Here is a 27,673-nt window from a genome sequence, read left to right as displayed (position 1 = left end):
ACCAGCTCAAGGCGGCAGCAGTGCAGGCGTAGTCATCATTAAATGCTGAAGAGTAGTAGGTTTTTCACTTTGTTATTAAAAAGCCTTTGCAGAAACAAACAACTGTAAGAGCCTCTGTTTAGACAGACATCAGAGCTGCTGCTCTGTATCTTGAGCCCGTTTAGCCTTGCAGAGAAGTTGGGCTTTTTAGCTCAGGGGTGACTCTGTACTGATGCTTCCAAGATCTCAGCTATTAACTCTGCATAGTGAAGCTTCACAGTTGCACAAACTCAGGGTGATGCTCCTCAGGTGGGCTCTCTATTAGACCTGCCACAGCCTTTTTGTGTCCCTAGAACTTATAGTGGAAAGGTGTCCAAGGCTGCTGACGCCTGTGGCAGCCCCGCACTGCTCTGTGACCACCATCTGAGCAAGAGTTCTGATGAATCACACAGTCGTGAAGGCAAACAGTGTCCTCTGCCAGATTCGTGACCATTACTGTGTGCTCTGCTGCCTAAGTTAAGCCATAAACGAATCCTTATTTCTAGAACATATTACATTGTTGAAAGTCAACTGCCATTCTAAGAGAATAAAAGAAAATTATGTGCCTATCTTTCAAATAACATAATTATTTTCTTAATACACTACAATTGCAATTCTGCAATTTACTCTTACCATGCATTTATCTGGTATAGAAATCTTCTACCAAAAATATTAAATAGATTTTTTTAAAAATGTCAGTATGAGAAAAATAGGACTTTATTTTTTTTTCCATTGTATAGACTTAAGCAAATAAAAAATATTCTATTTAAGCATGTACCAGGCCAAGTGTCACTCCTGTGCAATGGGAGTAACCAGACTGATACCACAGCATAAACATAGAAAGAACAGATGGAATGAAGCTTACAGATACCAAGAAGTCATAATTTCCAAGTTAATACCCCATGGTAGCATCTGAAATTTTTTCAATTATTTAGAAAGCTGGTGCCTAAAATAAATAAATAGTAACTCCTGCTATATGTTGTCTGAACAACTTTTTTTCCTGTGTACTAGATAATCAAATCCTCACTTTTCCCTCTTTGCAGAGGCCTCTCTGTGCCACTCTTTGGGTGCATCTGAATTTTGGGGACAAGGACAGTCTTCTCAGAGCTTTCACTGCTTCAGAAAGAAAGGGAGTGCCAAAGCAAAGACCTCTCCAGCTCTGCAGATGTTTACAATGTAAATGTTTGGGGTTTTATTCATTCATCTGGAGGAGGGAACTTGGCAGAGGAATACTTCCACAGAACGTTTCTGGAGCCTGCTTTCACTTGCTGAGTTCAACTATGAACAGGCAGGTACTGCTTTTTCTTTTTTTATTCCGACATTTGGAATTTAATAACATCCTCTGAGGAAGAGCCACCTTCTTCACAATTACTAAAATAGATCCACGACTTCCTGGCTGTGTTTAAATGTGTTTTACTAATTTGCTTGATTTTTTTTTTCTTTATGTGCTGAAAAAGATTAAGAAATCGGCACTTTCTTGGTCACAACTACAGGCAAGACTGTATTGCAGATACATCAAAACATCTGTGTTCATTTCTGAGTGTGAAGATCATAAAAAAAGTCACTCCTAAATAAGATCTATTTTCTTCTTCAGGACATTGCCACTCATTGTCATCTAATGTTTCGTGTAAGCTTTTTAATAATATAAAAAATGCAGGTGCTTTAGAAGAACTCTATGGTAATTAATCATTTCAGACCCAACAGAAAGGCCCCTTAAGTCACCAGGAAACCAAATTGTTATAGAAGAGATCAATCAAGTGGAGATTCAAAAAGTAATTTTGAGCCCCTGGAAAGACAGACCCATTTCAATGAGGAATCACAAGTAAACCTTGCCTGGAGTTCAGTAATTAAACACCAGACTTCTGGTTTTGGGCTAGGTCTGATGGCCCGTGCCAGCTTTGTGCCTCAAAAGAAAGATCTGCATTATAAATCACAGATTTGTTAATAATGTTTGTGCAGCTCCCTGTGAATAGTGCAGGCTGCAGTTTGTAGAGCAGCAAACAGTGATTGCAGAGTTCACAGAGAGCACTGATCTCCTATTGATGGCCGTGGATTTTGCCTGTGGGAAGTGATGCAGGCTGGCGCTGCCTTGTCGTGGCCGACGCTGCAATGTCAGAGCAGAACTGGGCTGAGCTGCTTCTGAGCACTGTGGTCATTTGTAATCAGTGTTTTACACATTCATGTAATGCACTGGCTGGTGAATGGGTGTTTTAAAATCCCTTTGTCTCTAGTAATTCAGCCTTTTTACGAACAGAAAGAAAACACGTGCCTCCAAATATCCATTTTTCTGACATGCTGGCTCATCTCTGCTCTATGTTCTTGAACAACTGGTGTATTAATATCCCTTGGGGGCTTGGGGAATAACTAGTAGGATCACAATGTAAAATACACACTTCAAAAACCAGGATCTGGATGTCGATTTTCAGTAAGCGCTCACCATTGACTAAATAATAAAGGAAATTCTTGTCACTAACCTTTTCATATGAAAATCTGTTAATTAGCAGTAAGATTTCATACCATTTGTGAAACTCTCAAGTTTTGGATCCTAGTAATGAAATATGTGTATTTATTAAAATTAGCCAATAATATAATTAACAATAATTAATGTCTACTAATTTCTAATATTACTAACCAACTAAAAGCTACATTCAATCTCTTCATCTTAAGTGACAAGAGGCAACCAGTTGCTCTAATTCAGTGGATCTATATCCTACTTCATATCTGCAGTTTGTAGGTACTTGAACAATTTAGTTGAAGGCAGCTCTGATGAGGTATTTTTCGTAGCAGGGTTACAAAAGGGTTGAATCCCATTGACCACCATAGGCAAATACAAACCATAAACATTTCTATGTCAAGGAATCATACACTGCATTATCTACAGCCATGCACTGCACAGAACAATTAAAATTATAGTTTGTTGAAGCTCAGGGGGTAGCATAAGTAAAATAAAGTTTTAAACAGAAAACACAAACAGTTTAACAGCCTGAATTCACGGCAATGTTTTGGTAAATTTTTCAAGCTGGCATTGTGTCCTTTTCACAAAAATCAATTTAGAAACAACCTTAAGCACAAGTTCTACTTTTCTATTATGTGTTCCAACAGCACGAGGATTTAAAGGATCTTTTTAATACTAAGCTAATATTTACTTGAATTTTTGTCCTTTTCCATTACTGGCCCAGGTTAACTGAACTGGTTCATCCAGCTCATATTCTACACCCTTCTTACAGTAAAATGTTGTAATATTGGATTACTGCTTTCCAGCCTGGAGCCTCTTACATTCTACACGAAGAATAAAGAAAAATCACAGCTCAGAATACAGAATACAGGGAAGTGTGCCCTGGGTAACACACATCTGATCAGTTCTTCTGAAGGCATTAGACTTCTGCTCCATCTCAGAGGGTGCTTCACTGGTCAGGACCTTAAGTTCTAGAAGCCTCACTCTTGGGCACCATATAATTTTGTAAGGAAATTGCTAGTAGTTCACTTCATCTGGGTGGAGGAAAAAACCAGCATCTCTATATTTAAACTCGAAGTGATAAATTATTCTGATTACCTATCCTGAATTAGCTACTAAATAAAAAAAAAAGCTCATGTGGGGCTCTTTATTTAAAAGCAATCTTCAGCACTGCAGCTTTACTTAGGACACTTCCTATCATTCCAGTTGAATGCAGCCAGAAAGGAAGCAATTTGCAGCATTGAAGTCAGTCTTTAAATGGTAAATGCAGAAATGGTTGGACAAGTTTTATTCTAAAAAGCACATTGCACACATGATCAGATATTGTTGCCATGGCTGACTTCCTTTATTGCTTTGAGTAAATCCATATTTGATGCATTAAGCATGGATTGGGTTGCTGTTAGGTAGAATTAGGTCAAGGGATTTTTAAGCCACAGTTCTAAGCATAGACTAAGAGCAAACACAATAGGTAATTTCTTATTTTTTAAATCTTTAGCATGTGCAACTATAGTCAAGCTATAAATTAACTTGCACTTAATGCATAATGCCATCTAGTGGGAAAATCAACAAGTCTACATGCAACAAGTCTGGCTATCCCATGCAATATCAATCCAATTAGTGCTGCAACCACTGGACAGTTTTAATAGGGAAGTAAGTTTAAAGCAAAAGAACTATAACTTAATTTTCCAAACCTCCACAAAAACAGATCTTCACAGATGATCTTTAATGTCCCTTCCAACTCAAATTGTTCTATGATGCCATGAAAATTCAAATATTTTCCAAGCCTGTTTTATCCTAAAAGTTAAGATAAGCAAAAAAATCTCAACAAACATCTATTTAAAATGATTATGGGATGTGAAGCAGACCTTGGTAGCTTCTTGATTTTATTTCCTGATTAAATTTTATTTAGAAATTGAATTTTTGGTCAACACAATTACACAAACTTCAGGCTGATAAAGGAGACAATTCAAAGTTTACTGATACATCAGCCAGAACAACCTGTAATTCCAGAGAGTTTCACAATTAATGATCTTCATAAGTATGAGGTCACTTTTCTGTACCCACAAATAAAAAAGGAAACAAAGTGACCAAAATTCAAAGTTATATAGGGTAAAGGAAATAGGCTTATTGTAAAAAGATAGAGTAGAATAAGGGGCTTAGATAGACTATCAGTATCAGATAAGTAGTTTACTTCATTGACAGCCCTTCTAAAATCAACAGTAAGGGAAAAATCTAAGAGAAGTAATTTGTATAGTCCAGTATCAGCTGTGCTAATCAGTGGATAGAGCAAAATATAATCAAACTATATAAATTCTGTCAGTAAAATACAACCTCTTGAAACACACATTTCTTATAGAAGAATGTGAAAATTAAGTGAAACTTCTGTGGTTATTAAGGCATCCCAGCCCCCAAACACCAAAAATATCAGTGGTCTTGATGATGTTGATGATGGAGAGGGGGCTGTGTGCATTACTCTGTGACTGCCTGTCCCTTGTTAACTTTTAGGCATCATCAAAAGCTTTAGACAGAATCTGAAAGAGGCAGAAATTGACTTTTATCATAGTCTGATTAAATTATATGACTGACATTGTCATCTTTCTTCTTGGTTACAGGACAATTTTATTGCAGCAGAGGTTCAAAATTTCACTGACATTCTGAGCTTCAAACTTCAATTGCCTTTAAATTTGAATTTTACTGGTTGTTTAAAAAGACATTCATAGGTGAAGTGGGTTTAACACTCTTCATTCTACGGAGGAAAGTTCTTCAATTTCCTAAAGATGCTCCTCTCCCTTGTAAAATTGGCAAATGCTAACAGCCACGCACAGCTCTATCACTGCTAATATAATATAAATGTTTTAGTGGGGCTTTTAACCTTATCCATCTTCCATAAATCCAGATCTGACAATGTTCACTATGGATAGACAAATGTCAATATTCACAGCGTATTTCCCTGTGCAAGATCAAAAGGAGCCATTGCTTTTCCTTCTGCTGCACACAGAGAAGGGCCTGGCTTTTGGGTTCAAACTTCTGGGTTTGAATTCCACAAAAAAATGGCCCCCATTTATTTTTGAAAGAAGGATGACATGAATTATGTGACTCACTCTTTAAGAGGATGAGAAACAATCAATATATCATGAGAATAAAGAATGCAGAAATCTGTTATAACTCCTCTATATGTTGTTGACAATACTTCTGCCTCTTCCAAAAATTTATTACCTAAAGAATTTAATTATTTTATCTACACCATCTCCCTTCATTAAAATGAAGTATTCAGACCCAAATTGTATGTCAGGACTCAGGAAACTAACTCTATTTCTTTCAGAAAAAAACCAAAAAACAAACCAGTAACAAAATCAAACAGGCAAAAAACATCAAGTGGGTAACAGATTCCTCTAGGTACTAGAAATCTGATGTCCATCAAGACCTAGCAGAGTTTGATTTAAAGTGTCAAACATCTGCTTGAGAAGGTGTCAAAAAGCCCCCAAAACTGGCACACAGAGAAATGTGTATAGTTTCCAGGCTATGAAGAACATGTTTTACAAAATACTCATTTTGGCGGTGGCTATCAGGCTTTTTCCAAACACTTTCTATAGTAATCCTTGCTAAATTCTCAAGTAGGAATGTGCAGAATCCTAGCTACAGTTCATTTGTCATCAGAAAAGGATAAAATACTCTTCAATAAAAAGCAGAAATATTATCATCTCATAGAGTTTATCAAACAACTTAGAGCAAAAGTGAGCTGTGGAGCAGAGAAGAAGCAATCTAAGTATTATTGCTACAGGGGAGTAGAAGGGTAATTCCCTCAAGCACTCAACACAGGGTCCTTTGATAAAGATAAAAATACAGCAAGAAAAAAAACCCGTGTTGCTGATGACACAAGGAGTAACACACCAACCCAAATCACAAATTAGAGTTTAAAATATCAGGAAAGACGTGAGTTGGGCTCTATTCCCCATAAAACCTATTACATCTCTTTTCTGACACAGGCAAATCCCATTAGGAAATGCAACTACTCCCGTTTCCCATTAGATCTTTACCTTCAAGGTAGGGATTACAACTCTCAATTTTTTAAAAAATGCATAGGGTAAAATTTACAAACTATAAATATTTCATACATGCATGGGGAGAATCTGAGTAGGAAGTAAATGGGTATCTACCTTTTCATGCAGCCTTTTTAACAAAACCTGGGTCTGGCATGGTGGGAATTGGGCTCGGTAGACAGGTGCATCAGGAGGAATGGACTTAGCAAGAGGAAAATGACCCAATCTGTATATGATAAAAAGGATGTTTTGTGATTTCTATAGTTCACTTATCTCATGTTTAACCATATGAACTTAATGGAAAATTGTGTAGAAATTTTTAGAAGATACGTGAGGAAACATGAAGTTATGCAAATATGTTGGAAGTGCCTGGTTGTTAAGATGCCTTAGGATGGGAATTATCATCAAGTAATTATAAGCAATTGGATAAGTTTATTACTAAATTATATTATTTTGTTTCCCAGGAATTTCCTAGCTTCCTTTTTTTCTTTTCTTTGATCAAAAAGGAAATCTCAGCTGCTTAATTCACATCATCCATTAGGCTATGGTCAGAGTCTCATTGGAAGAAGAAAGATCTCTCTGCTTAATGTGAAAAACAGAAAGAAGTAAAAAAGAGGAAGATTATGACTAAAGTAACAGGTTGCTACCTCTTGAAAATGAATTTTTCCTTCCATTTCTCTTCTATACTTGTGAATATTAACAATTAAATATAACCCCTGTCAAATAAGTCATTTTTGTTCAGTTACATAAAACCTGGAAACAGGATGTCTACAGTGATATAAAGAAATAACGTGTTTTGGAATAGACACATTTAGCCTTGCTTAACTGCAAAATATTTCTCTGAACAAAACAGATTAGTTTTTATGGTTTCCCATATTTACACAGCAGTTTTATCTTGAATTAAGAAGAGCTTTTAAAATAGTTGGAAAATGCTCACTGTAAAGAATCTTTTCCAAGATTTTCTGCTCATTTTTAGATGACATATTTTGCAGCCTCTGTTTTTATTCCTCCTTTGTTGCCACAATGAAATCTATCAATGCTTGTGGCTCGTGCTGGCTGTGGCATTTTTTGCAAATATGATCCTGCAACAACATTGTGTAGGGAAAGGGTAGGTGCTTATGTGAGGTGTCATCAATTACTTACCAAGGTCACTGCATGCTGTATTCTCTGGGAATTATATTATGGGCACTCTTTCACAGTCTGAAGGAAAAGGTACTGAATTATCATATTCGTTTTCCAAAATAACATTCTGATTATTTTTGACCCAAGTTAATATTCAGTCTAAAAATGCCAAGAAGAGAGACGATTTCAATTTAAACTCTACTTAGCCCAGCGCAAGAGAAAAAGACTACATACATTGGATAATAATTTAAGCATGCTCTGCAGTTTAAAAATTAATGCAGTGTTGTGTACTAACATCAAAATTATCTTTTATTTTAAATTAAAAACCCAAGGTGACTAATACTAGGCTTAGAGGTATTTAGACCAGGTTAAAAGAACCTGGTGTCCTCATCCTGTTGACCACTGACAATGCTGTGGGGCTATAGGTGAGCTACAGAACAAGAGCAAGATCTGTGTCTGCCTCTGCCTGCATGCCACCAAATAAACTAGCAAACAAACAGAGTTAAAAAAACATCCTAACTTGTTTGTAGAAGAAAACTATTTGTTTGTAGGAGAAAAGAAAACTATGGCAGCCAACCTCGCACAAGACAATTAAGGGACTATTGAAAGAAATTATTGGGTTCATGAAAAAAAGTGAAATACAGAATCTAGAGGTTTTCATCACTAAAGAGACGTATTTAATCTAGTCATTAGAGGAGGACATGTCTAAATGGCCAAGAATGATCTTACCATCTCATCCACAAACAGACATGACAAGGGAGCTGTAGTGCAAAATTGCAGAACATTTCAGCACCATAAACACTTATTGAAGGTGTTGCCTTTTGGAATATCAGGCTAACTCAAGAGTTGGTCCTAGAGGAGTGACACTGAAGATGAGCTATAGTGATGACCTCTATGGGACAGATGGCTGCCTGTGCCTTTAGAACAGGATGGGTTCTGGGTTGTTTGAGATGTGTCCCCTGAAGAACTGGTCCTGTGGTAGGGCCATGAAAGGCATATTGATCAAGTAAGAAGTGAGCATTTTCTTTTGACTCTCAGCCATGAAATGTCTGATAGACTGAACTAAAAAACCATCCTGGCTGACACTTGCACTTCCTGATACTGCAATACAATGCCACTGACAAACACAGTATTTTGTTGCCAAAAAAAGGGCAGTTTTGTGTTTAGTATGTGTGTGACATGCAACCCAGCAAACAAAATGGTGAATGGCATTATCTTGCTCTTATGCCTTTAAGCATAATAAAAAATAATCACCAGGTCAGCTGACCAGCTCTTTCCAAATACGCAGCAGTGCTCTTAGGTTAAGTGCTGTACTTAAGATGTTGGTCAATATGGAACATGGACAAGTTAACATCAATGAAACCAAGCAAAGTTCCTTCTCAGGAGCCTTTGAGTGCACCACTGTGTCCTGCTAATTCAAGTGAAAACATTGCAGTCAGTAGCTCTAAAATGAAAAGGAAAACCAGAAATTCAAATCTGATTGATATTATTCATGGGAAGGAAGGAAGGAAGGAAGGAAGGAAGGAAGGAATTCGGAAGGAAGGAAGGAATTCGGAAGGAAGGAAGGAAGGAAGGAAGGAAGGAAGGACCACAGGAAAAGCAGACCACAGACAATACAGATAAGGAAGTTCTTTTTGTTGTTGCTCTTTGCTGTGATGCATAAGACTTTCATCTCATCTGAAATCTCCTTTCTCTAAATGCCAAAATATTGCAGAAATTACAGGCAGCTCCAGCTGGGAACAAAGTTCTACAAGTATGTATTAATCTTGCAGCAGCTACAGAAGATAAGATGGTGTCAGTCTAGTTAGACTGCATCCAGAGATACGGCCTTTTTTTTTTTTTTTTTTAATTGATTTTGGCTTTCCATTTTTCATATCCAACAAAGGGAGGTTTGAGGGGCCAAGAAATAAAATCATATGGCTATTAGACTGAGGCCTTTTTTTATCGTCATTGACTTTACCTACAGGTTTCCTACACAAGAACTCCAACAGGGCTGGAAAACAGGATCCATGTTTATAAAAATCTAGCCCTACATGTTTATCCAATGGAATACACTTCATGTGAATGAGTGTCATGAGAAATAACAGGCAATGCTGGAAAGCAGCTTCCAGCAGCTATGATGTGACAGTCTTTCTGCTTCTTAGTAGCTAGTCTGTATAGACAATGGTGTGATCTGAAGGGCCCTTCATTGTTGATCTGTTTTGAATTTGTATTTGCTAAATGCAGTGTATGACCCTTCTCATGCGAGGCTGTGTTTGAAAGCACTGAAGAGAGTCATTTAAAAAACCTATAATACTCTTTGCAGGCTTCATATTCTTTGCTATAGCCTGAACACCACAGCAATTATACAATTAGAGACAGCTCCAGTCCCCGCCACACACAGTTTTATGTAAGAGCAGCAATTGAGGACAACCAAAAAAGGAGAAAGAAACACATTAAAGTTTAAAACTTGTGCTTTGGTGTTCTTAGTTCCTATTTTTCTCTAAATCATTTGGAAACCTACTCCTTTGACCTCCTTTTAAAGACATGGAATTAGGAATCTACAGGCACTTTCCTCTTGGTTTGATTTCTGGAAGTTATAAGAATACCAAAATAGCTTGGAGAGACCAAGAGAAAGGAGGTAGTGTTCAAGGAAAATCACTAGTCAGTTTTCCATTTATGCAAGGAATAAGAAAGTTCTTACTGGAATGGATCAGATATGGATTTATCTCTATAAAAGAGGAGGGATCCTGCAGTAATTGTATTAGGGAACATTGTATATGTTGCAGCAATTTCAAGGGACTCTTTATGGCTTGTCCTGGCTGCACTCTGCATGGGATGGTGTCTCCCCAACCTGACTCACCAAAGGTTTCTGTATCCTTGCAAGGTCTTGAAAAGTTGTTGGTCCCCATTTCTTGTCTCTGACCAGGTTACAAAACTGATTCTATTCATTTAAGGATTCTCACTTTAAAGACACATTTTAAGTGATAGAGACATCTATTTTTATGGTAAACAACAAAAGGTGAGCTTTTTCTACTTTTCATTCACCTCTCATGGGCATACATCCATCTGCTCTAGCATCTTGCAGGTTCAAGGTAACCAGAGCTTAATAAAAAGCCTTTAAAAAAATCACAGGTTTTTTTTTTAATTTGAGTTGCTAGTTTTCAACTCCTCACAACTCAGCCCAAACCTCAAAATAACGCATCCCTCAAAATAACTCACTTGTGTTAACTTATGCACGTGAGAACCAACCTCTTTTGACATTAATATCAAATAGGCACGTTGTAATTTACTATCCATTTCATCAGGAAAAAGCAATTAATTTTGGCATTGCTTATATTCATATTAATGCTGATCCAACTAGAAGAGCAAGAGCTCTGGGATCGCAAAGCAGGCTAGGGATAGCTAGGGGTGAAGGTGAAATTTAGGTGAAAGACATGAAGACATCAAAATATTTCATATAGTAGGTATGATAGACTACACACAAAGAAATCGTAAGATTAGGTAAAGACACCAATCCCTCACATTACAACAGCCATCTTCATTCCACAAGATTGTCAAAATGCCAATCAGTTTCTAAACCAGTATTTTATGCCACTTAACATTTACTTATACTTCTACTTATACTTTTTCAAATAATTAATGATTTAAAATTCAGATGAAAAGATTTTGAAGATTAGCACACAGTTGTAAGAAGTATTTTTTAAAATTAAGACATTTTGATAATAACGTTGCACTGACCATTTTTAGACAGATATTACTAAACTGCTACAAAACTTTTTGTAAGGCTGACATCAGCAGGATTCTGACAGTTTATAAACTCATGTCCCTATGTTGGCATAAATATTAATTTCCTGCTGGCCTTTCTAGACTGCCCAAATTCACTAGTTTCTCAAAGGAGAAAGGCAATTTCATTTTCATGTAACTTAAATGGGGATCGTATCCTTATGTATCACCTAAGGACCAGGGCTACAATGTCTTCTGATACTTTCCTAGAAAAATTTTTCAAGTCAAAACATGATGCAGCTTCAAAATATCTGCATGCGAGTAAGCATGCAGCTGGGAGACTGTGCTCGCACAAAGAATGCTTTGTTTGTTTGCACCTCTCCATCTAGTCATTAGAAACCAGCAGAGAAGAAGCAAGCAGCCCTGGCACAAATTTATCTGTAAAATTTTACATTTTAAAAAAACATTTCTGTGCTCCTGAGATTTTAGTTTTGTTCCTATGTTCTTCTGCAGCCCTAGGAAAGGCAGGTGAGCAATCTGAGGACAGCTCTGAACGCCAGCGAGTCTAACCCCATGCTTCAGCATGAGATTGCTGTACGTTCGAGGGCAGTTTTAAGGCAACTCTGAGTGTGTGACAGAACGTTAGTGCTGCGGGGTCTGAGAGGTGCCGGTGTGAGGCGATTCTACTCTGATCCCGAAAAAGGGCAAAGGCAGATGGAGGATGAGCAAATCCCCAGCAAAGGGGAGCTGGGTCTTTACCTGTGTGAGGGGAGGCGAGGCGGACGGGGCCTCGCTGCGCAGGGCCGGCATCCGCAGCCCTCGGGAGCGGCGGGAGCGCTCCTGCTTTGGACAGTCCCTGGACAGCTCTTCCCCCTGAGGCTCGGCTCCGGGAGAAGGAGGAGGCAGAGCCCGCCATGGCGAGGGGAGGCTGAGGAGGCTCCCGCTTCCTGAGCAGCTCCCGCCGCCGGCGGAGCTCGGCGGGGCGGGGAGGGGACGGGCAGCGCCGGGAGGCGGCACCGCGCTCCCACCTGCCTCTCTCCGCCGCGGGCAGTGATGAGGCGGCCGCGGGCAGCGGCTGGCGAGGAGCGCCCGGAGTTTGTTCGCTGCCCGTCCGCGTCTCCCTGATGCTCTGAGCCGAAGTCTCCTCCTCTCCCCGGGCTCGCACCCGGGCTGGATGCTCCGCTCGCTCCTCGCTTCCCTGCCACAGCCTCCGGCCGCTTCCCGCCGCCCCGCAAGAAATGGAGCCGCCCGCTGCCCCCCTGGACACCACTCCGGACCCCGCCATCGTGCAGCCCCCCGGGGCCAACCCGCCGGCGGCTCCCCGGGAGCAGCAGCAGGAGCAGCTGCGGATCGGGGAGAGCGGGCAGTTCAGCGAGGGGCCGGAGGACAGAGGTGAGCGTCCGTCCGTCCGTCCGTCCGTCCCCCGCCTTCCCGCACGCTGCCCTCCGCTGGGGCGAGCCCCACCACCTCTCCTGCGTCCCGAGGCGCCTGACACCCACCCCGACGGCTCCTCCGACACCCTCCCGCAGCATCCTCTCACTCGCTCTCCTGGACCCGTACCCTCTCCCTGCCGCCGCAGCAGCCCTGCCCCCTCCCCTCCAGCCCTGGCAGCCGCACACCGGCTCTTGCCGCCCGAACTGCCCCCTCCAGCCCCCCTCGCCTACCCCTCATCCCGCCGCTGGCACCCGCTGAGCATTCCCCCGCGCCGCCCTCGAAGCTCTTCCCCGTTTTAGCTCCCGTGCGAGCGCTCCGCGACAGCTTTGAAGTATTTTTATAAACTCTATTCGTGGCTGTTCCCACCTCGCCCGAGAACTTGCCTGCCTGGCGGGGGAACGGCTGCCGGCGGCACATGGCTCCACAGGCAGCGCCCGGGCGAGGGGCGCGGGTGGCGGCGGGGCTCCCGGGTCCCCCGGGAGGGCCAGGCAGGGCCGGAGGCTTCCTCGGGAGGCCGCTGAGGTGCCCAAGCCGGCGGGGTGGTCGCAGCCGCCCCCCGAGCAGGGGCACATCGGGGCGTTTCTGGGGGGTCCGCCCCAGCCGGGCTGGGGGTTGAAGTCGAGGCGCTTGTCTCACGCCTTGTCTCCCTTCCCCCACCGAACTGTGCACTTCCACACAGCTCCTTTTTTTTTTTTTTTGTTTGTTTTTTTTTTGTTTTTTGTTATTTACTTAAATACCTGACCAGGAATGGAAAGCTGCCTGCTTCCAAACCGCCATACGCTTTAGTGCGAAGCACATCCATTTCGGACATCTGTTCAGGGTGTGTGAGGCACTCGCTCACCTGCCGCCCACAAAGGCAGCTGCCATTTTAACCCTCCCCACTGCCCTGTCCTCCACAACGCCTCCAGGCTCCTCTTCCACGCAATTTGTCTCCATCTTTTAATTTCATGTACTGATTTCCCTTAGCCTCCCTGTTGCCTTTTCTTCCTTTTCCATTTTGTTTTCAGCATCCAGGAGTCCCTTTTGTGCTCTCGGTCTTCATCCACATAACCTCTTTGCATGTACTCTCCTCTATCTCCTGTTCTTTGCCCAGCTTCCCAAAACCTGTGCCTGCTCACAAATAGTAGACACAAAGTAGAGAAGTGGGGGGAAGAGCATTCACCACCTTTCTCACAGGTTCCAGTTGTGTTGGGGCAGGGGACACCCCTTATTCAAGGGGTACCCTCACTGTCACTGCCCGTGGCTGAGGACAGGCATTGTGCCTGCCTGACGGCAATCTGAGGCTTCAGCTCTCTTTTAAATGAGTGAGGAATTTTCATTGTTGTTCAAACACAGAAGTTCGATTACAGAAATTTTAAATTTGTGCCCAGTATGACAGAGATAAAGGTGAAAGCTGTCCCTTTTGGCATTAAGGGTAATTCCAAAGATAGTGTCTATTGTACCTAACCTATCTCTTTCTATGAGGGAGATGAAGCTAAAGCTGCTGATTTTCTTTTCTTCCTTACCTTCATGCTCTTTCTATGGCCCTTGCAGTGCCTTTCTTTTAGCCTGTCCTGTAGTTACTGATTCCATCTATACCAGGATAATTCCCAGTCATTGTAGAGGGAAATCTGGTATGCTTTTTGCAGGTTGTCCCCGTTGAAAATGTTAACAGTCTGTCCTTTTAGATTGTACTTTTGCCTACAGTCCTTTCCAATGAATCACACCAGATGCAGTTACAGAGATGATGCTTCCATGTTTGCTAAAAATAAAAGCTAACCCTAAATTTTGGAATAAGGTATTTGCTCTTTAAGAGCCAGATCCAAAATAAGTGATAATTTTGTGGATGGGATCCCTAAATTAACATCCTTAGGTGAACAGGTTTTTTTATTAGCCTTGTCTCTTCCACAATTTCTAACTTGACATTTTAAAATGATCCCTTAGCCAAACAGAAAAGTACTTCTGGTAAGTCAGCATATGGTAAAGAATATCCTAGAATCACTTCACAAATATGCCAAGCTTGTGTTCTGCAACTGTTAGGCAGGTTTTTTTCTCCTTCTGATTTTTTTATGGGAAGAAAATCTGTTAATATGTGAAGATACTGAAAGATAAATTAAAAATCCAGTGGATTTAGCCAGTTCATCATGTTTTCTAAACCTTAAGGATATCCATGTGTTAAATAAATTATTGACAATAAAATTACTCAGTATGTTAATTTCAGGGCGGAGGAATTCCATTTGTAGATGCTAGCTTTTTATTTTTGTAGCAGTGCAAAACATTCTGTAGCAGATGAAAGATTAACTTTCATCCTCCTGTGGATGCTTAAAACTTGCTTTCTTATGGTCAGTGAAAAAAATATGGAGGTTTACCTTGTGACTTTTGTTCTTGTGTGTAAATTAATGAGCTGTCTTTTCTCCTAAATAATTTTTGTTCTATGGGCTTGGTAGTCATGTGAATGAGTTTGTATTTTTCCATGCTGGCCCCAGGACACTCATAACAATTTTATGATCTTTCTTGGGGGTGAAAATTTTGAATACAGAGGATGTATTTGAATTATTTCAGGAAGGAGGGGATCACATCGCTGACAACCAGAATATGCCAGCCATTTTGAGAGACAGAGGGACACACACGCACACACACACACACGGCAGAAGTGGTTGAGTTTTATAGAGATCTCAGTCTCTGTCATACTGGACACGTGCTTGACATGTGAATAGTAATCAGGAGTGCTGCACTAGCTCTGGGGCTTATTATTCATTCCTCAGTTTAATTAGGATATTGCTTGATTTGTAAGTATCAACTGTGTATGTTGGACTTCCCAGGTACTAGTGAGCTGTAGCCATGAATTAAAAGATGTCTTTAAATAAAGAAACAGGTGCGGATATGTGTCATTCTGATCTATGTTTATTTGAGGTTTGAAATATTGAGAATCAAAACTGGCTGAGAAAAACCTCTGCTTTACATTCCAACAAGATGTGGGCCATAATTTAAAATCCTTGGTTTGGGGAGGGGACAGGAGGGGTGAGTACACAAAACATGAGAAGATGTGTTTTCTCTATGGTTATATTAGTAGAAATCCCTCCCATGTTTCAAGATGTGTTGTTAAATTACCTCATACCAGACAGCAATTAAACTGTACATCTTTATATATAGTAGCAGAAGATAGGCCAAACATTTGTGGAAAAAAAAAAAAATCACACAAGTGAAAGCAGGCATGTGAGAAATAACTGTGCAGCACTATGAGTAAAAGACTCAAACCTTTTGGAGTTGTCATCTATCAGTTTTCATGTATTAGACAAATAACGCATGTAATAAGAAATAGACATAATAATTTTTGTATAGGGCCTGGTCCATGCAAGTTTGTAGATGCTTTCCCGTTCATAAAGCAGGGAGAATGCAGCAGCACAAAGTGTGATAATATTTTAAATTTTCTAAAAATACGGTACAAGCATGAAATTCTCAGAGTGGCTTTCTGAACTCCTATAAAGAAACCCTCTGTGCTTTATTGTAGCTGAGGTGTAAAAAGCAGGAAGAATTTTTCCAAGACAGCATGAATCCCACCAATTATGCCAGGATTAGAACCTGTAATTTTAACAGACTCCAAGTGGCAGAATAAAATCTGATGGCTCAAATTTCACCACCTCTGGATGCCTGCCCCTCTGCTGACACAATGCTGCCCCCAGGGCAGAGATGTCTGATTCAGTTCTGAATTGATTCCAAAACCATTGCAGTTTTCAGCCAGTATATTACAGTCAGTTGAAATTAATATCTGTTAAAGGTTAATAAACTTGGTTAAACATCGTGTGGATTCATGAGAACCAGATCAGATGTCCCTGCCTTGAAAGTGGCAATAGCCATCAGAGGGAAAACTGGGGAAGATGAGGATAGTAACAGCTTCAACTCTTATGTTTTAATCTGGTGCTGAGTCTTACAGAGCCCCTGTTCTCCACCCTTTGTCTAAGACCTCAGACCAGCTACTGAAAGTTGTGCTGTTAAACCTCTGTCTCAGTTCAATGCATTCAGGGCAGGCAAATCTCTCAGAAAAGTGCTCATAATCTGAGAGGAACCACCCACATCTTCTGGAGTAACTCATTAAGAAATTTAAAACCATCAGGTTTTCTCTCCAGTTAAGCAGATTTGAGCTGAAACTTGATGGAAAAAAGAATGTATATGTCAAGTTGTATTAAGCATAAAATAATCAGAATGGGATGTACAGAATGGAAATACATAAAATTCTGAAGACGTTTTAAGAGTGGCTTAAGACTCAGACTGAGAGAATAAAAACCAAAGGATGTCGTTAATTTATGTTTAACCTGCATTCTCTGTGATTTAAGATCAGTGGACAAAAGACTGCCACAGATTGAAAGCATCAAAAAAGAGAAAAAGCAATAGCATTTCCTTGTGTTCAACAGACTTCTGCACTGATTGCAGCAAGGGCAGAATTGCTTCTTCAGTTGGTTCTAGATGGGAATGTGTTCTTAACCCAGATGAGGGACAAGATGCTTCAAGAGGCTTTTTCAGCTGTGATAGCTTTGATTCTGAGGCATGCCTGCTTGTCCTTTGATGATCAATATGTGTGGTGTATCCCTGTGCATTGGGAGGTTATTCCACAGGGACTGGTGAGCACAAGTTTTTCTCCTATGTTAATTATCCCCAGGATCCTCAAGTTCTGAAACAAGTTTTAATCTGAGGGAGTAGAGGACTGAGCCATTTCTTGTGTAAAGGTGCAGGTGGAAGTCATAATGATTTGTGAATTTCCATAACTGGAATGCAGTGCTCTTTTTAAGGGATTCATCTGTGGGTCTTTCTGTGTGGAATCAAAACAGCTTGTGTGTGCTCTTCTTGCTTACTCACATGTTTCTGGTGGCCTCATTCACCTAACCTTAATAATGTGAGCAGTTTTGAGCCTGTATTGCTTCTGTGTGTAACATAGAATGTAAATGTGTTTTCTAGGGCTGAACTAACACAGCTGGTTTTTTAAAAGGGGCAATGCATTGCTCATACATTCTTTGCTTATTGCTTATCAGGTTTACTAGAAAGCAGTATGAGGCTAAAACCTCATGAAGCTCAAAGCTACAGAAAGAAGGCATTGTGGGTTTCCTGGGTCTCCATTATTGTCACATTGGCTCTTGCAGTGGCTGCTTTCAGTGAGTATTGGGAATATTTTCAATCTTCACACCTCTTCCCTTATGTTTTTCTTTTGGTCTCTCAGAATTTCTTTGTGGAAGCTTTCTCATGTTTTTTTCTTTGCAACTGCTAAAGAGGTTTCTCTCTAGGCTGCCTGTGTCTGCATGGTGCTTATAAATTAGTAAAACTGTTGGGTTTTTTTCTGCAGAATAGAGGGTTGTTGAAGGTCGGAGAAAGAAACAGGAGATGTTGGTTCCTGCTAGCATTTATACATGTGGAACTGTTCATTTTGGAGAATAGCGTAAAAATCCTTATGCAGTGGGTTGCCTTTTACCAAAGAGGTCACATAAGCCAACTTTTAATCTGTTTGGGATTTGTAGTGGGAAGGCTATAATAAAGAATAGTGAATTGTAAGGGAGAAATATATAATTTATCTGTATTACGCTGACAGATAACCTAAGACAATGCTAATCTGGAAGAGATTAGACCAGTGCTTTTCTATAAATTTCATGACATTTTTCTCATTTACCTTTAAACAAAGAATTTGAGCAGGAAAAAAAAATCCAAACTAAACCCCAAACACTTTTATATGGAAAAAAAAAGGAAATATATTTCTTTTATTTCAAAATGGCAGGAAATGCAACATTGTGTAAATACAAATTTTAGTTCAATGCAAATTTGCAAAATAGAAGCTTTCTATATTGGGCAATTAAGTAAAACATTAAAGACAAAAAGAAAGAAGGAATCTGAAACAAAATCTTTGCAGTGGCACATTCTCTGTTTTAGAGAAAGAAAAAGCAGAAGTGATTGAATTTATGCTTTTATACAAACAAAAGGAGGGCTCTGTCTAGGAGACATCAAAGAAGTCTCAAAACACCATTCTTAAGCTTGATAAAGACAGACTTGTATTATTTTTTCCCTTTTTTTTTGGAATCACAGCAGCATGTCTTTTGTTATTCTAATCTCCATTGTATGACCTGCTGCTGGAAGTTGGTGTCAGCTCCCAGGAGAGGTGATTAAAATCTGACCAAATGGTCTCTGAAAACTTAACATATATTACTCAGAGCAGTTTATATGGAAACACAGGTACAATACCTTGGTTCAGAAATAAGAAAAAAGAGAAGGAACACTTAAAAGCAGAATCTGACACTGTAAAGAATTTGAATGTTAACAAGAGAGTGAAACAAGTTTCCATTTTGTTCTGCTTCATGGAAATACAGTGGTCTGTCTTTGCTACTGAAGCAACCTAAAGGTAATGCTATGTTACAGAATAACTTTGTTACCTATTAGCACTATAGTTTTAGGGAGTATTGTGACATGGCTTAGTTTTATTTTATGTGTTCATTTGTCAGGGTTGCAAGAATTAAATGTAATATAGATAACTAAAACTGTGTCTTTTAAAAGGATAATATAAAACATTTTTAAAGATTATTTAGGCTGAATTTTTTTTTCTTTCCTTATTTTTGTCACTCTGGTAGTGTTTAGAGAAACAAACAAACAAACAACAGCAAAAAATGTAGTCCCTGTCTGGATATACTATGGCTGCATATTCAGCTGGAGGGGACAGGCACTGAACTACTGAAATCAGTAGCAGACTATATGTTTTTGGAATGTATCTTTCCTCATGGTTTGCTGAAGCTAAATTTATAAAGAATGAAAGAGGAATCACCACACAGATACATATTAAATCTGTATGGAATCTCTTAATAGGTAGCTGGCAGTAAACTTACATGCCACAAAAGCATTGCCAGGGCTTTTCATGTGTTTACTATTACAAATTTTCAATCTTTGAGGAAAATACAGTGACTTCTGGGATCACCTTGCTGTCCCCATGCAAAATCAGAAGTTCTGCTCATTTTATTGTCTCACACTGGCTTCTCTCTTCCTCAGTGCTGTCCTTTTAGCAGGTTCCTCTAGCCAATCCATGAGTTGGGAGAGATGCCAGGTGACCAGAGTTTGCTGCCTGTTTGATAGAAATGTCTAATTGTCATTTTGGGGTTTCTGACACTGACAATTCTTTGCAAACAACTGCTATTTAAAGCATCCTCCTTCCATTTTACCTCCTGTCTGTAATGGTGAAGTGTTAGAAATACAGCCCTGAGGTTCCATTTCAGTGAAAAACGGGGACTTGTTGTGGTAATTGTGGGGCTACACTGACTATTCTCACTGCTCTTCCTGACTCCCCCATAAATTCCTCATTTAAATTTCTGTTTTATTTATAGGTTTCAAAATACTTTCTTGCAAGTGTATCCCACATGATATAGTCTGATAACTGATATATATATATATATATATCTGATGTTATTTGATAACTGTACTTGAAGGAATGGAGGACATGAAAGGTAGGAAAAACACTGAGGGGAATGATGCCCATGTGGAGAATAGGGAAGAGGTGCAGGAGCCTCCTTTTCCAAACAAGTGTTTGTAACAAAACTTCCTTTCCTTTTTTGTGGTCCACTCCCCACCCTTTACTTTAAGGCTAGCAGTTGCCTCCAACACTATATTTTGCCAGCATTTGAGTAAGTTGGAATGGTTTATCTTGACTGGTATGCGGTGTTTTCTTTTGGTGGGATTATGACGCTGCCCTAGTTGAACTCTGACCTTTCACTTGGTAATTTTAAAAGAGATTGAAAAATCTCATGTTGATTTGAATACATAAAGTATCTTCCTTATTAGGTAATGATCTATGGGAAATGAGGCTTGAAATCATAGAATCATAAAATTTTAAGGTTGGCAAAGGTCTCTAGGATCATCGAGTCTGATTGTTAACCCAGCACTGTCAGGTTCATGACTAAACCGTGTCCCTAAGTGCCACATTCACACATTTTTTGAACACTTCCAGAGATGATGATTCCACCACTTCCCTGTGCGGCCTGTTCCAGGGCCTGACCAGACTTCCAGAGATTAAATTTTTTCTAATATCTAATCTAAGCTTCCCCTGGCACAACTTGAGGCCGTCCTCTCATCCTGTCGCTTGTTGCCTGGGAGAAGAGAGTGACTCCCACCTCACTACAACCTCCTTTCAGGGAACTGTAGAGAGTGCTAATGCCCTCAGTGGTCTGAGCTCTGTATGTTAGACTTACTGTTAGAAAGAACCTGTGTATGGAGTATTATAAAAGTGCAGAAATTACAGTTGTGATATGCCTATATCTATATGTCATATATTTGCTGCAAAACAGGTATGTGATATGTATTGTCTCTGAGATGGGCTCTTTTGTGGCCTGAGATAGTGCAACAGAGAAGACGAAATGCTGATGTGTACACCAGACCGTGTTTGGTGTCTGGGTTTGCAAAGCTGAACCAGGCTAGGCTGGGTATGGAGCAGAATGACTGCTTAAAGGAAAATGAAGTTGTCACCTTCCATTCACTAATATTGACTAGTAGGGCTTAGACCATGAAATCAGCTTTTCCAAATAGCTGAAAGAACAGATCTCTTACTATCATTAGTACTTAATAAACTTAATTTTACTACAGAAATGCTGTATTTGTAAAAGACTGTTTGGAAGTTCCAGCTGCCATCTCCAACGCAGCTCCTGCACTCTGTGGTAACTACTGTGGTCTCATGGCTCTGAGAGCTGTTGCAGATGTTGCTCTCCAGCATGAAATTGCACAAGGCTTCAGTAAAATCTCTATAGACTTAAATGTATGAGATTCTTGAGGTCAGTGGAGCCCCATGTATCATCTTTAGTGGCTGAAAATTTGGTGTTCTCAAAATATTCTGGCACTGGTTTTTTTTTGTGCAATACTTTTATGATCAAATGCTAATCAATACCTGGTGAACAAATTCATTTTGCTCTTCATTTAGATGCTGCCTGAAATATGCATGCTTGTAGAATTCTCATCAAGAGTGGATTTACATTGTTATAAATATATTGCAATAAACAGAGTCTGAGCATGATAAAGCTTATTAAAATGAACATTAAATTATTCCTTAGCACCCCAAGTAAGTGCCAGAATAATAATTCTAACATAATTATTTCTGGATTACAGTAATATAAGCAAAGAATGATAACAGAATAAAGAATGATAACAGAATATGAACATCTTTTCCTTTTTTTGCAGTGTATATCTGTGTAGTATAAGGCTGCAGTCATTTAATAATAACAACTATTATTTCTTTCTGTAGCTGCAGTATTTTGTGTTCATACTGAGCCTAGTTTAAGAATCATGATAGAGAACAGGTGGAATGGAACTCTGGTGCTTTGAAACCCATTATTCTTATTTTCTTGACATTTATGTTACTAAAGCATAATTTTGAAAAATATACAAATACAGCTTCTGCTGTTACAGTTCAGTTTCTACTCAGGCAGCTAATCTCTGATAATATTGTCAAAGCAGAAAACAAGCTCGTTCTGTCTGGTATTTTTTGTCCAGTGTAGACTTGCGATTCACAGAAAGCAGCGTGTTCATTCATCTTCCTGATCTGATTAGCCAAAATTGTTTCACAGTGAATGGAGGAGTCACATCAATACATCAAAACAATGTATAGACCAAATTCTGCACTGAAGGCTTTCTTTGTAGTCGGAGACTGAGAGAAGATTTAGAATGTAAATGTGAGCTTTGTGAAGCCTGTCCCAGCGTGGCCAGGGCAGGTCTGCATCGGCCCTGCTCCCTGGGAGAGGGACAGAACTGTTTGCAGGGGAAATATTGCAGGCAGGTGGGTGCTCAGGGCTGCTCTGGACATCCCTCCTTTCAGCTCACCACAGGCACAGGTAAGGCTCAGCTGTACAGAAATTAACTGAGTGCAGCAAAAGGTCAGATCCTGGTAAGTGTTTAATCTGATGTAGTAAGAGGTGCTGGTATTTTGAGAAGGTGAATTCCATTTATCTGTATCAAATCTCAGGTGGAAATTCAATAGGTAGAATTCTGTGAGCGGGAGTATTTCACAGGATTAGCTGTTGGCCCATGGATAAGATATTAAATGTAAATGCAGACACTGACATTCTGATTTTATATAAAAAACTATTTGTGTTTCAGAATGAACTGCTGAAAAATGATTTATCATAGGGAGCTTCCACACACTGAGAGGCATTTTGTTTGAAATCTATGGTGCATATGCTTACAAATTTCAGGGTATGTCTTGCTTTCAGATTAATGCTTTATGCTAACTCAGATTCTAACAGTTATAAATGCCAACAAACTTAGAAATTCTGTATCCAGGTCCACTTTTGTTATTGGAATGACTACACTGAGTCATAAAGTCTCAAATGGGTTAGCTGTAGGACATGATTCCTGGTTTTCCTCCACTCTGGTGCATGCAAATGAAGTTACATGGGACAAACATTGAGCAAATGAAGGTGTTGTCCTCTGGATGCTCACACATGGATGTACTGATGTAATCTGTCACTCCTCATCTCAGACCTACTGCTCAGGCAACTGAGATGGGGAGCGACTATATTAATTTATTGACAAATATATAATTTTCTCTGTGGCCCATTCCTATTCATGCTGAAAAATTAAATATATGCGGGCTTTCCCTGATGTTTGCACAATACTTAGTATACCCTGGGCACAGCTGTGAATCATAATAACACTACTAATAAAAAATGTAGGGGAAGGGTCATGGTTCTGAAGCTCTTTAGTTTGGATATTTAATCCTTTAAAGGTCACTGAATTTCAGACAAATGATGGGCATTCAGCACTCAGGCTGGGTTTATAGTGTCTCATCTGAGAACCTAAACAGAACTCTCCAGGATCACTGAAAATGTGAAAAGTCTTGGTTTTTGTGTTTTGTCTTTCAGGAATTATACAGAATTGCATTTGTCACTCCTAAAGACCTGGGAAGAGATTTTTTTTTTTTAGATTTTTTTTTCTTGAGTAGAGCACATTACATTTATTCAGAAGGTTACATTTCAAGTCCCATGCAAACACTTAAAACCAAGTAAAGACTAAATACAGAATAAAGCTCCTCCATGATAGTATGCAGAGCCCTCATTTTGCATGTTTCTCAGGATGTTTAATTACATCAATTACAAAAAGACAGATGCTTCAGGGCTGTGGTCTCACAGAAGTGTTAATGAAATATGGAACTCAAATTCCCAAGGTAGAGTTCTGATATTGGTGACACTTGTGCTTCCCTGTCATCCTTGTTACAGCTGCACCACTACAGTAGAAAATAGAGTTTGGTCCTAACTGTGTTACATATAAAATCTAAAGGACAAAAAATCCATTGCTGTGCAGCACTGGCAGAAGACAGCCTTTTGTATAGGTCAATCTGTGCTTAATAACAACAAAATGCAATTTTCATTCACTGGAAATGAAATGAGAGGCCAGAGTCTACTTTTTTTTTTTCAGGCATTCAAAGCTCTAAGTGACTTTCTTGGGAGGAGAAAATAACATATGGATGTCAAGTTCAAGACTGATAGCTGTTGAGCAGAAGTGTGGGTCTAAAATCTGCAGTGCTTCACACTTCATGAAATCTTTTCCTTAGCTGGCAGGCAAAATGATGGTAGAAGTCTGTGGAATCTAGAACAGGCTAGATAATGATATAATGGATTTGAACAGCAAAAAATTAAAAAATTGTTGCGGTGGTGGAAGTTTGTTAAAACAGCTAAGTTTGTGTTTAAATGCTAACCTTTAAAACATACTAGCCTGTTGTATTTTTGCATTAGAAAATTGCAATTTAATAATTCCTTTTGTTAAGTACTTATTCTTTCCTCATGAGAGAAGATCATTGCAAAGAATTTTGAAATTAAAACAGGGTTCTGATGATGAGGGAAAACTAGCACCATAACACGACTTCATGAAGAATGAGGAATGTGCAAGTACACTGTCTAGGCTACTTAGTGTAATAATCACAGTCACGGTTTCCTTTGTTGTTTTATTTTTCCTTTCCAAGGTTTTGTTGGGGTTTATTTTGTGTGGAAAAGATTGAAATAAGTCTGTGCAATATTTAGACCAGTAAGAATGGTAATATCCTTCAAATGAATTAACATCTGTGTTATGTAACATATGTAATATCTGTTATATTTAAACTATAGCAGGGCATTTTAGGCACTTGAAATTTGGTTTTCGGTTTTGCCATCAGATCCCTGCTCAGATTCTGTCAAAGGCAGCTCTGTGTTTGATGGTTCAGAGGTTCCAACTATGAGAATACAGTTGTGTAGCAAGGTTCAATATACAAATAAGTGTAAGTAACTAGGTGTAATTACTGTTGAGTAATTGTATGGATGTCATGGATCCTACTCCTATCCCTGAGAGAATTCTACTGTGCCATTAGAGACAGGTGTATGTAGGGGGTTAATTTTTCTTATGGGAAAAGAATTTAACTCTGAATGGGGAGGGTTTTAGGCAGACCACTTGGTGCTAACTGGGTGGTGTGGGAATGATATGCCTTACAGCCATCCCTAGCTTGTAGTGAGTGAAAAATGTGTATCTTGACTAAAAGCACATGAAAATAGTTAGGGGAAAAAAAAGTAATATTGAGTTTATTGCATGTGATTGGTGTTAAGTGTTGTCCATAAAAACCCTGCTTGAATTTTATGTATAAAATTGAAAATAAATGATCCTCTAGTACAAGTCTCAGTTGTTGCTCTTGCTGTGTTTGCTGCATCACATAAGTGGATGTACATCTGCCCTTTGAAGGACCATCACTGCAGTCTGAAAAATCAAATGTATTTTCAACCAGTTGCTGTAGTATCAGTTCCATAAAACAGTACCTCAGATGTTGCAGGCTTGTGCAAAGGCATGGATGTGTTAACAAATTTCTTTATGAATGCCTGATATACCAGTAGAATTTGGTTTTCATAGATCATTTCATATTTTCTCTGCTCTCCCAATTTAAAAATGCACTTTGCTTATTGGCAAAGGTGAACTTGTAATTCTTTGTATCTGGAGCTGAAAATCAATCTTAATGATAGAAAATATATGTTTAATATTCCTTGTGTAGTTTCACTTTATTGTTTGAATTTTCTGAGTTCTTAAATCACTACTGGATTGAAACTTCATGGGCAGCAGTGAAAGTAATGAAAATTAGTGCACAGCTTTCTTCTCCTTAGGTTTTCTGCCAGAAATTTAAAAATTTTAAAGTATTAATGTTTTTTAACTTATTATGCAACAAAATGTAAGCAACAAAATGTAAACTTGTACCTGATTTAATTTTTTTAGTAACATTATAACTTTTGCTTTACTGGGGAGGTTGATAGTGCCTGGTGTTTCCTTTTTGGCACTTATTTTCTGTGATTTTTCAGTAACATTGTTTGAGTTCCTTTCTTTGAAAGTTAAAATTTGTTAGATTCTAATACTTTCTCAGTACAGAATTTTATTTGTAAATGACTTATTTTGTTAAACCTGCGCTTTAGGAGGGCTTAGGAAAATAATCTCATTAAAAATATGTGTTCTTTCACCTACACTCGAGCTCCCAGCAGCTCCATACCTTGCTGCTGGATGTGAAGCCATGCTAATGCTTGGAGAGAAATGGGAGCATCTGGGAGACTGGGGGGGATACACAGAGTGTTAGCAGAGAAAATCTACTGCAACAGAGGGTGAGGTTGTGTGAATAGGTGGCACCACCCCTGCTGAGGTCAATAACCCAGTCTGAGCTGAAGGACTCTTTGGTTTCTGAAAATGCCACCAGCAAGAGCATAAACCTCGTGTCCTGGGTCCTCCTACTGGTCACATGCCATGCCACCTTGTGAGGGGAGGCGTATTAACACTCATCGTGTTAAAAATCCAGTTTGATAAATCTAAAGATTGGGAAACTTTGATACATTGTGCTAAAAGGGTGGTACAACCTGGTCAAATTAGTTTGGTACAAATAAACATTACCATAGTCTTTGGCAAAGACTGAAACAAAATGTCTGGAGATTGGGAAAGAAAAGATAACTTTTAATGGACACTAACCTTCATTTGCAAAGCAGTCTTCTTCAGGAAAACCATAAAGAGCTCCTATGTATCTTTTCTGACTTTCATGTATGACCCATTACTGTTCTTTTATCTCTGGATATTGCAGAAGAAGGGACAGAGGAGCTTATCTTCAGAGTTCGAAGAAGCAGATTAGTCAGTGCTTAGTCAAAGAATGACCAGAAATAACCAGCTGGTATTTTGCTAGACAGAAGAACTGCAGAGGAAGTGGGATAGTCTGACAGATACCATAAAAATAGGTAGACAAGAGGCATCTGCCTTCCAGGAACTGTTGCAGGATAAGTGGCTTTTGGCACTTGCACCACAAGCTCTCCTTTCTGGAGAGATCTCTGAGCCATTTTTTTTGCCCGGTGTGATGCTGAGAACGAGTAATGTCTACTGCAGAACAGGATCCTTGGCTGAATCCTAATGAAGTTTTCTCATCAGATACGAGGATTGTTTATCTTCTGCTATTAAAGATTATGCTTCAAGGAATTACTAAGTACAATGTATCTTCTCGATATGCCAAAACAAAGAAAATACGCATCTAAGTGCACCGTCCACAGATCACATTCTTTAGTGAAACAATTTAAGGCCAAAGAATGACAGTATTTCCCCAGGCTCTGAAAACAAAAACTTAGAAGAAAGATTTATTATTGTTCAGTGGGAGATTTAATAGGATAGAAATGGAGCCTGCAGTGTCAGCTGGGATGCATAGCTGGGGAAAATAAAAGTATCACCATGCTTTCCCATTTTGGTAGGGAACGATAGACAGATTAAGATATACTTGAAATGTTGATGTTAAATTCACGTTTAGTGTGAATTAAGTGTTGCTAACAGGTCCATGGAAAGCACAGGGCAGAGCCAGCATCATATCTGGCCAACGCCATGGAAGCCAGAGACAAAACTGATGGTGATTGTAGTGGTGGCAGATCACTTCCTAAATACATGG

The 27,673-nt window shown here is 39.4% G+C and overlaps 2 protein-coding genes across 2 annotated transcripts in view; one reads left to right on the top strand and one right to left on the bottom strand.

Annotated features, from left to right (window-relative positions):
- Positions 1-13,361, bottom strand: part of ACMSD (aminocarboxymuconate semialdehyde decarboxylase) — a 40,071-nt gene extending 26,710 nt beyond the window's left edge. The window contains exon 1 of the mRNA XM_032114986.1: positions 13,158-13,361. Within this exon, the coding sequence (XP_031970877.1) occupies positions 13,158-13,346 (189 nt within the window). The 5' untranslated portion in view covers positions 13,347-13,361. The remainder of the gene's footprint in view (positions 1-13,157) is intronic.
- The window catches only part of TMEM163 (transmembrane protein 163), a 96,490-nt gene continuing 81,014 nt past the window's right edge, over positions 12,198-27,673 (top strand). The window contains exons 1-2 of the mRNA XM_032114988.1: positions 12,198-12,732; positions 17,781-17,900. Coding sequence (XP_031970879.1) covers positions 12,579-12,732; positions 17,781-17,900 — 274 coding nt within the window. The 5' untranslated portion in view covers positions 12,198-12,578. The remainder of the gene's footprint in view (positions 12,733-17,780; positions 17,901-27,673) is intronic.

This window comes from Corvus moneduloides, chromosome 7 (assembly GCF_009650955.1).
Source record: "Corvus moneduloides isolate bCorMon1 chromosome 7, bCorMon1.pri, whole genome shotgun sequence".
Taxonomy (NCBI): Eukaryota; Metazoa; Chordata; class Aves; order Passeriformes; family Corvidae; genus Corvus; species Corvus moneduloides.
This window is presented reverse-complemented; position numbering and strand designations above follow the sequence as displayed.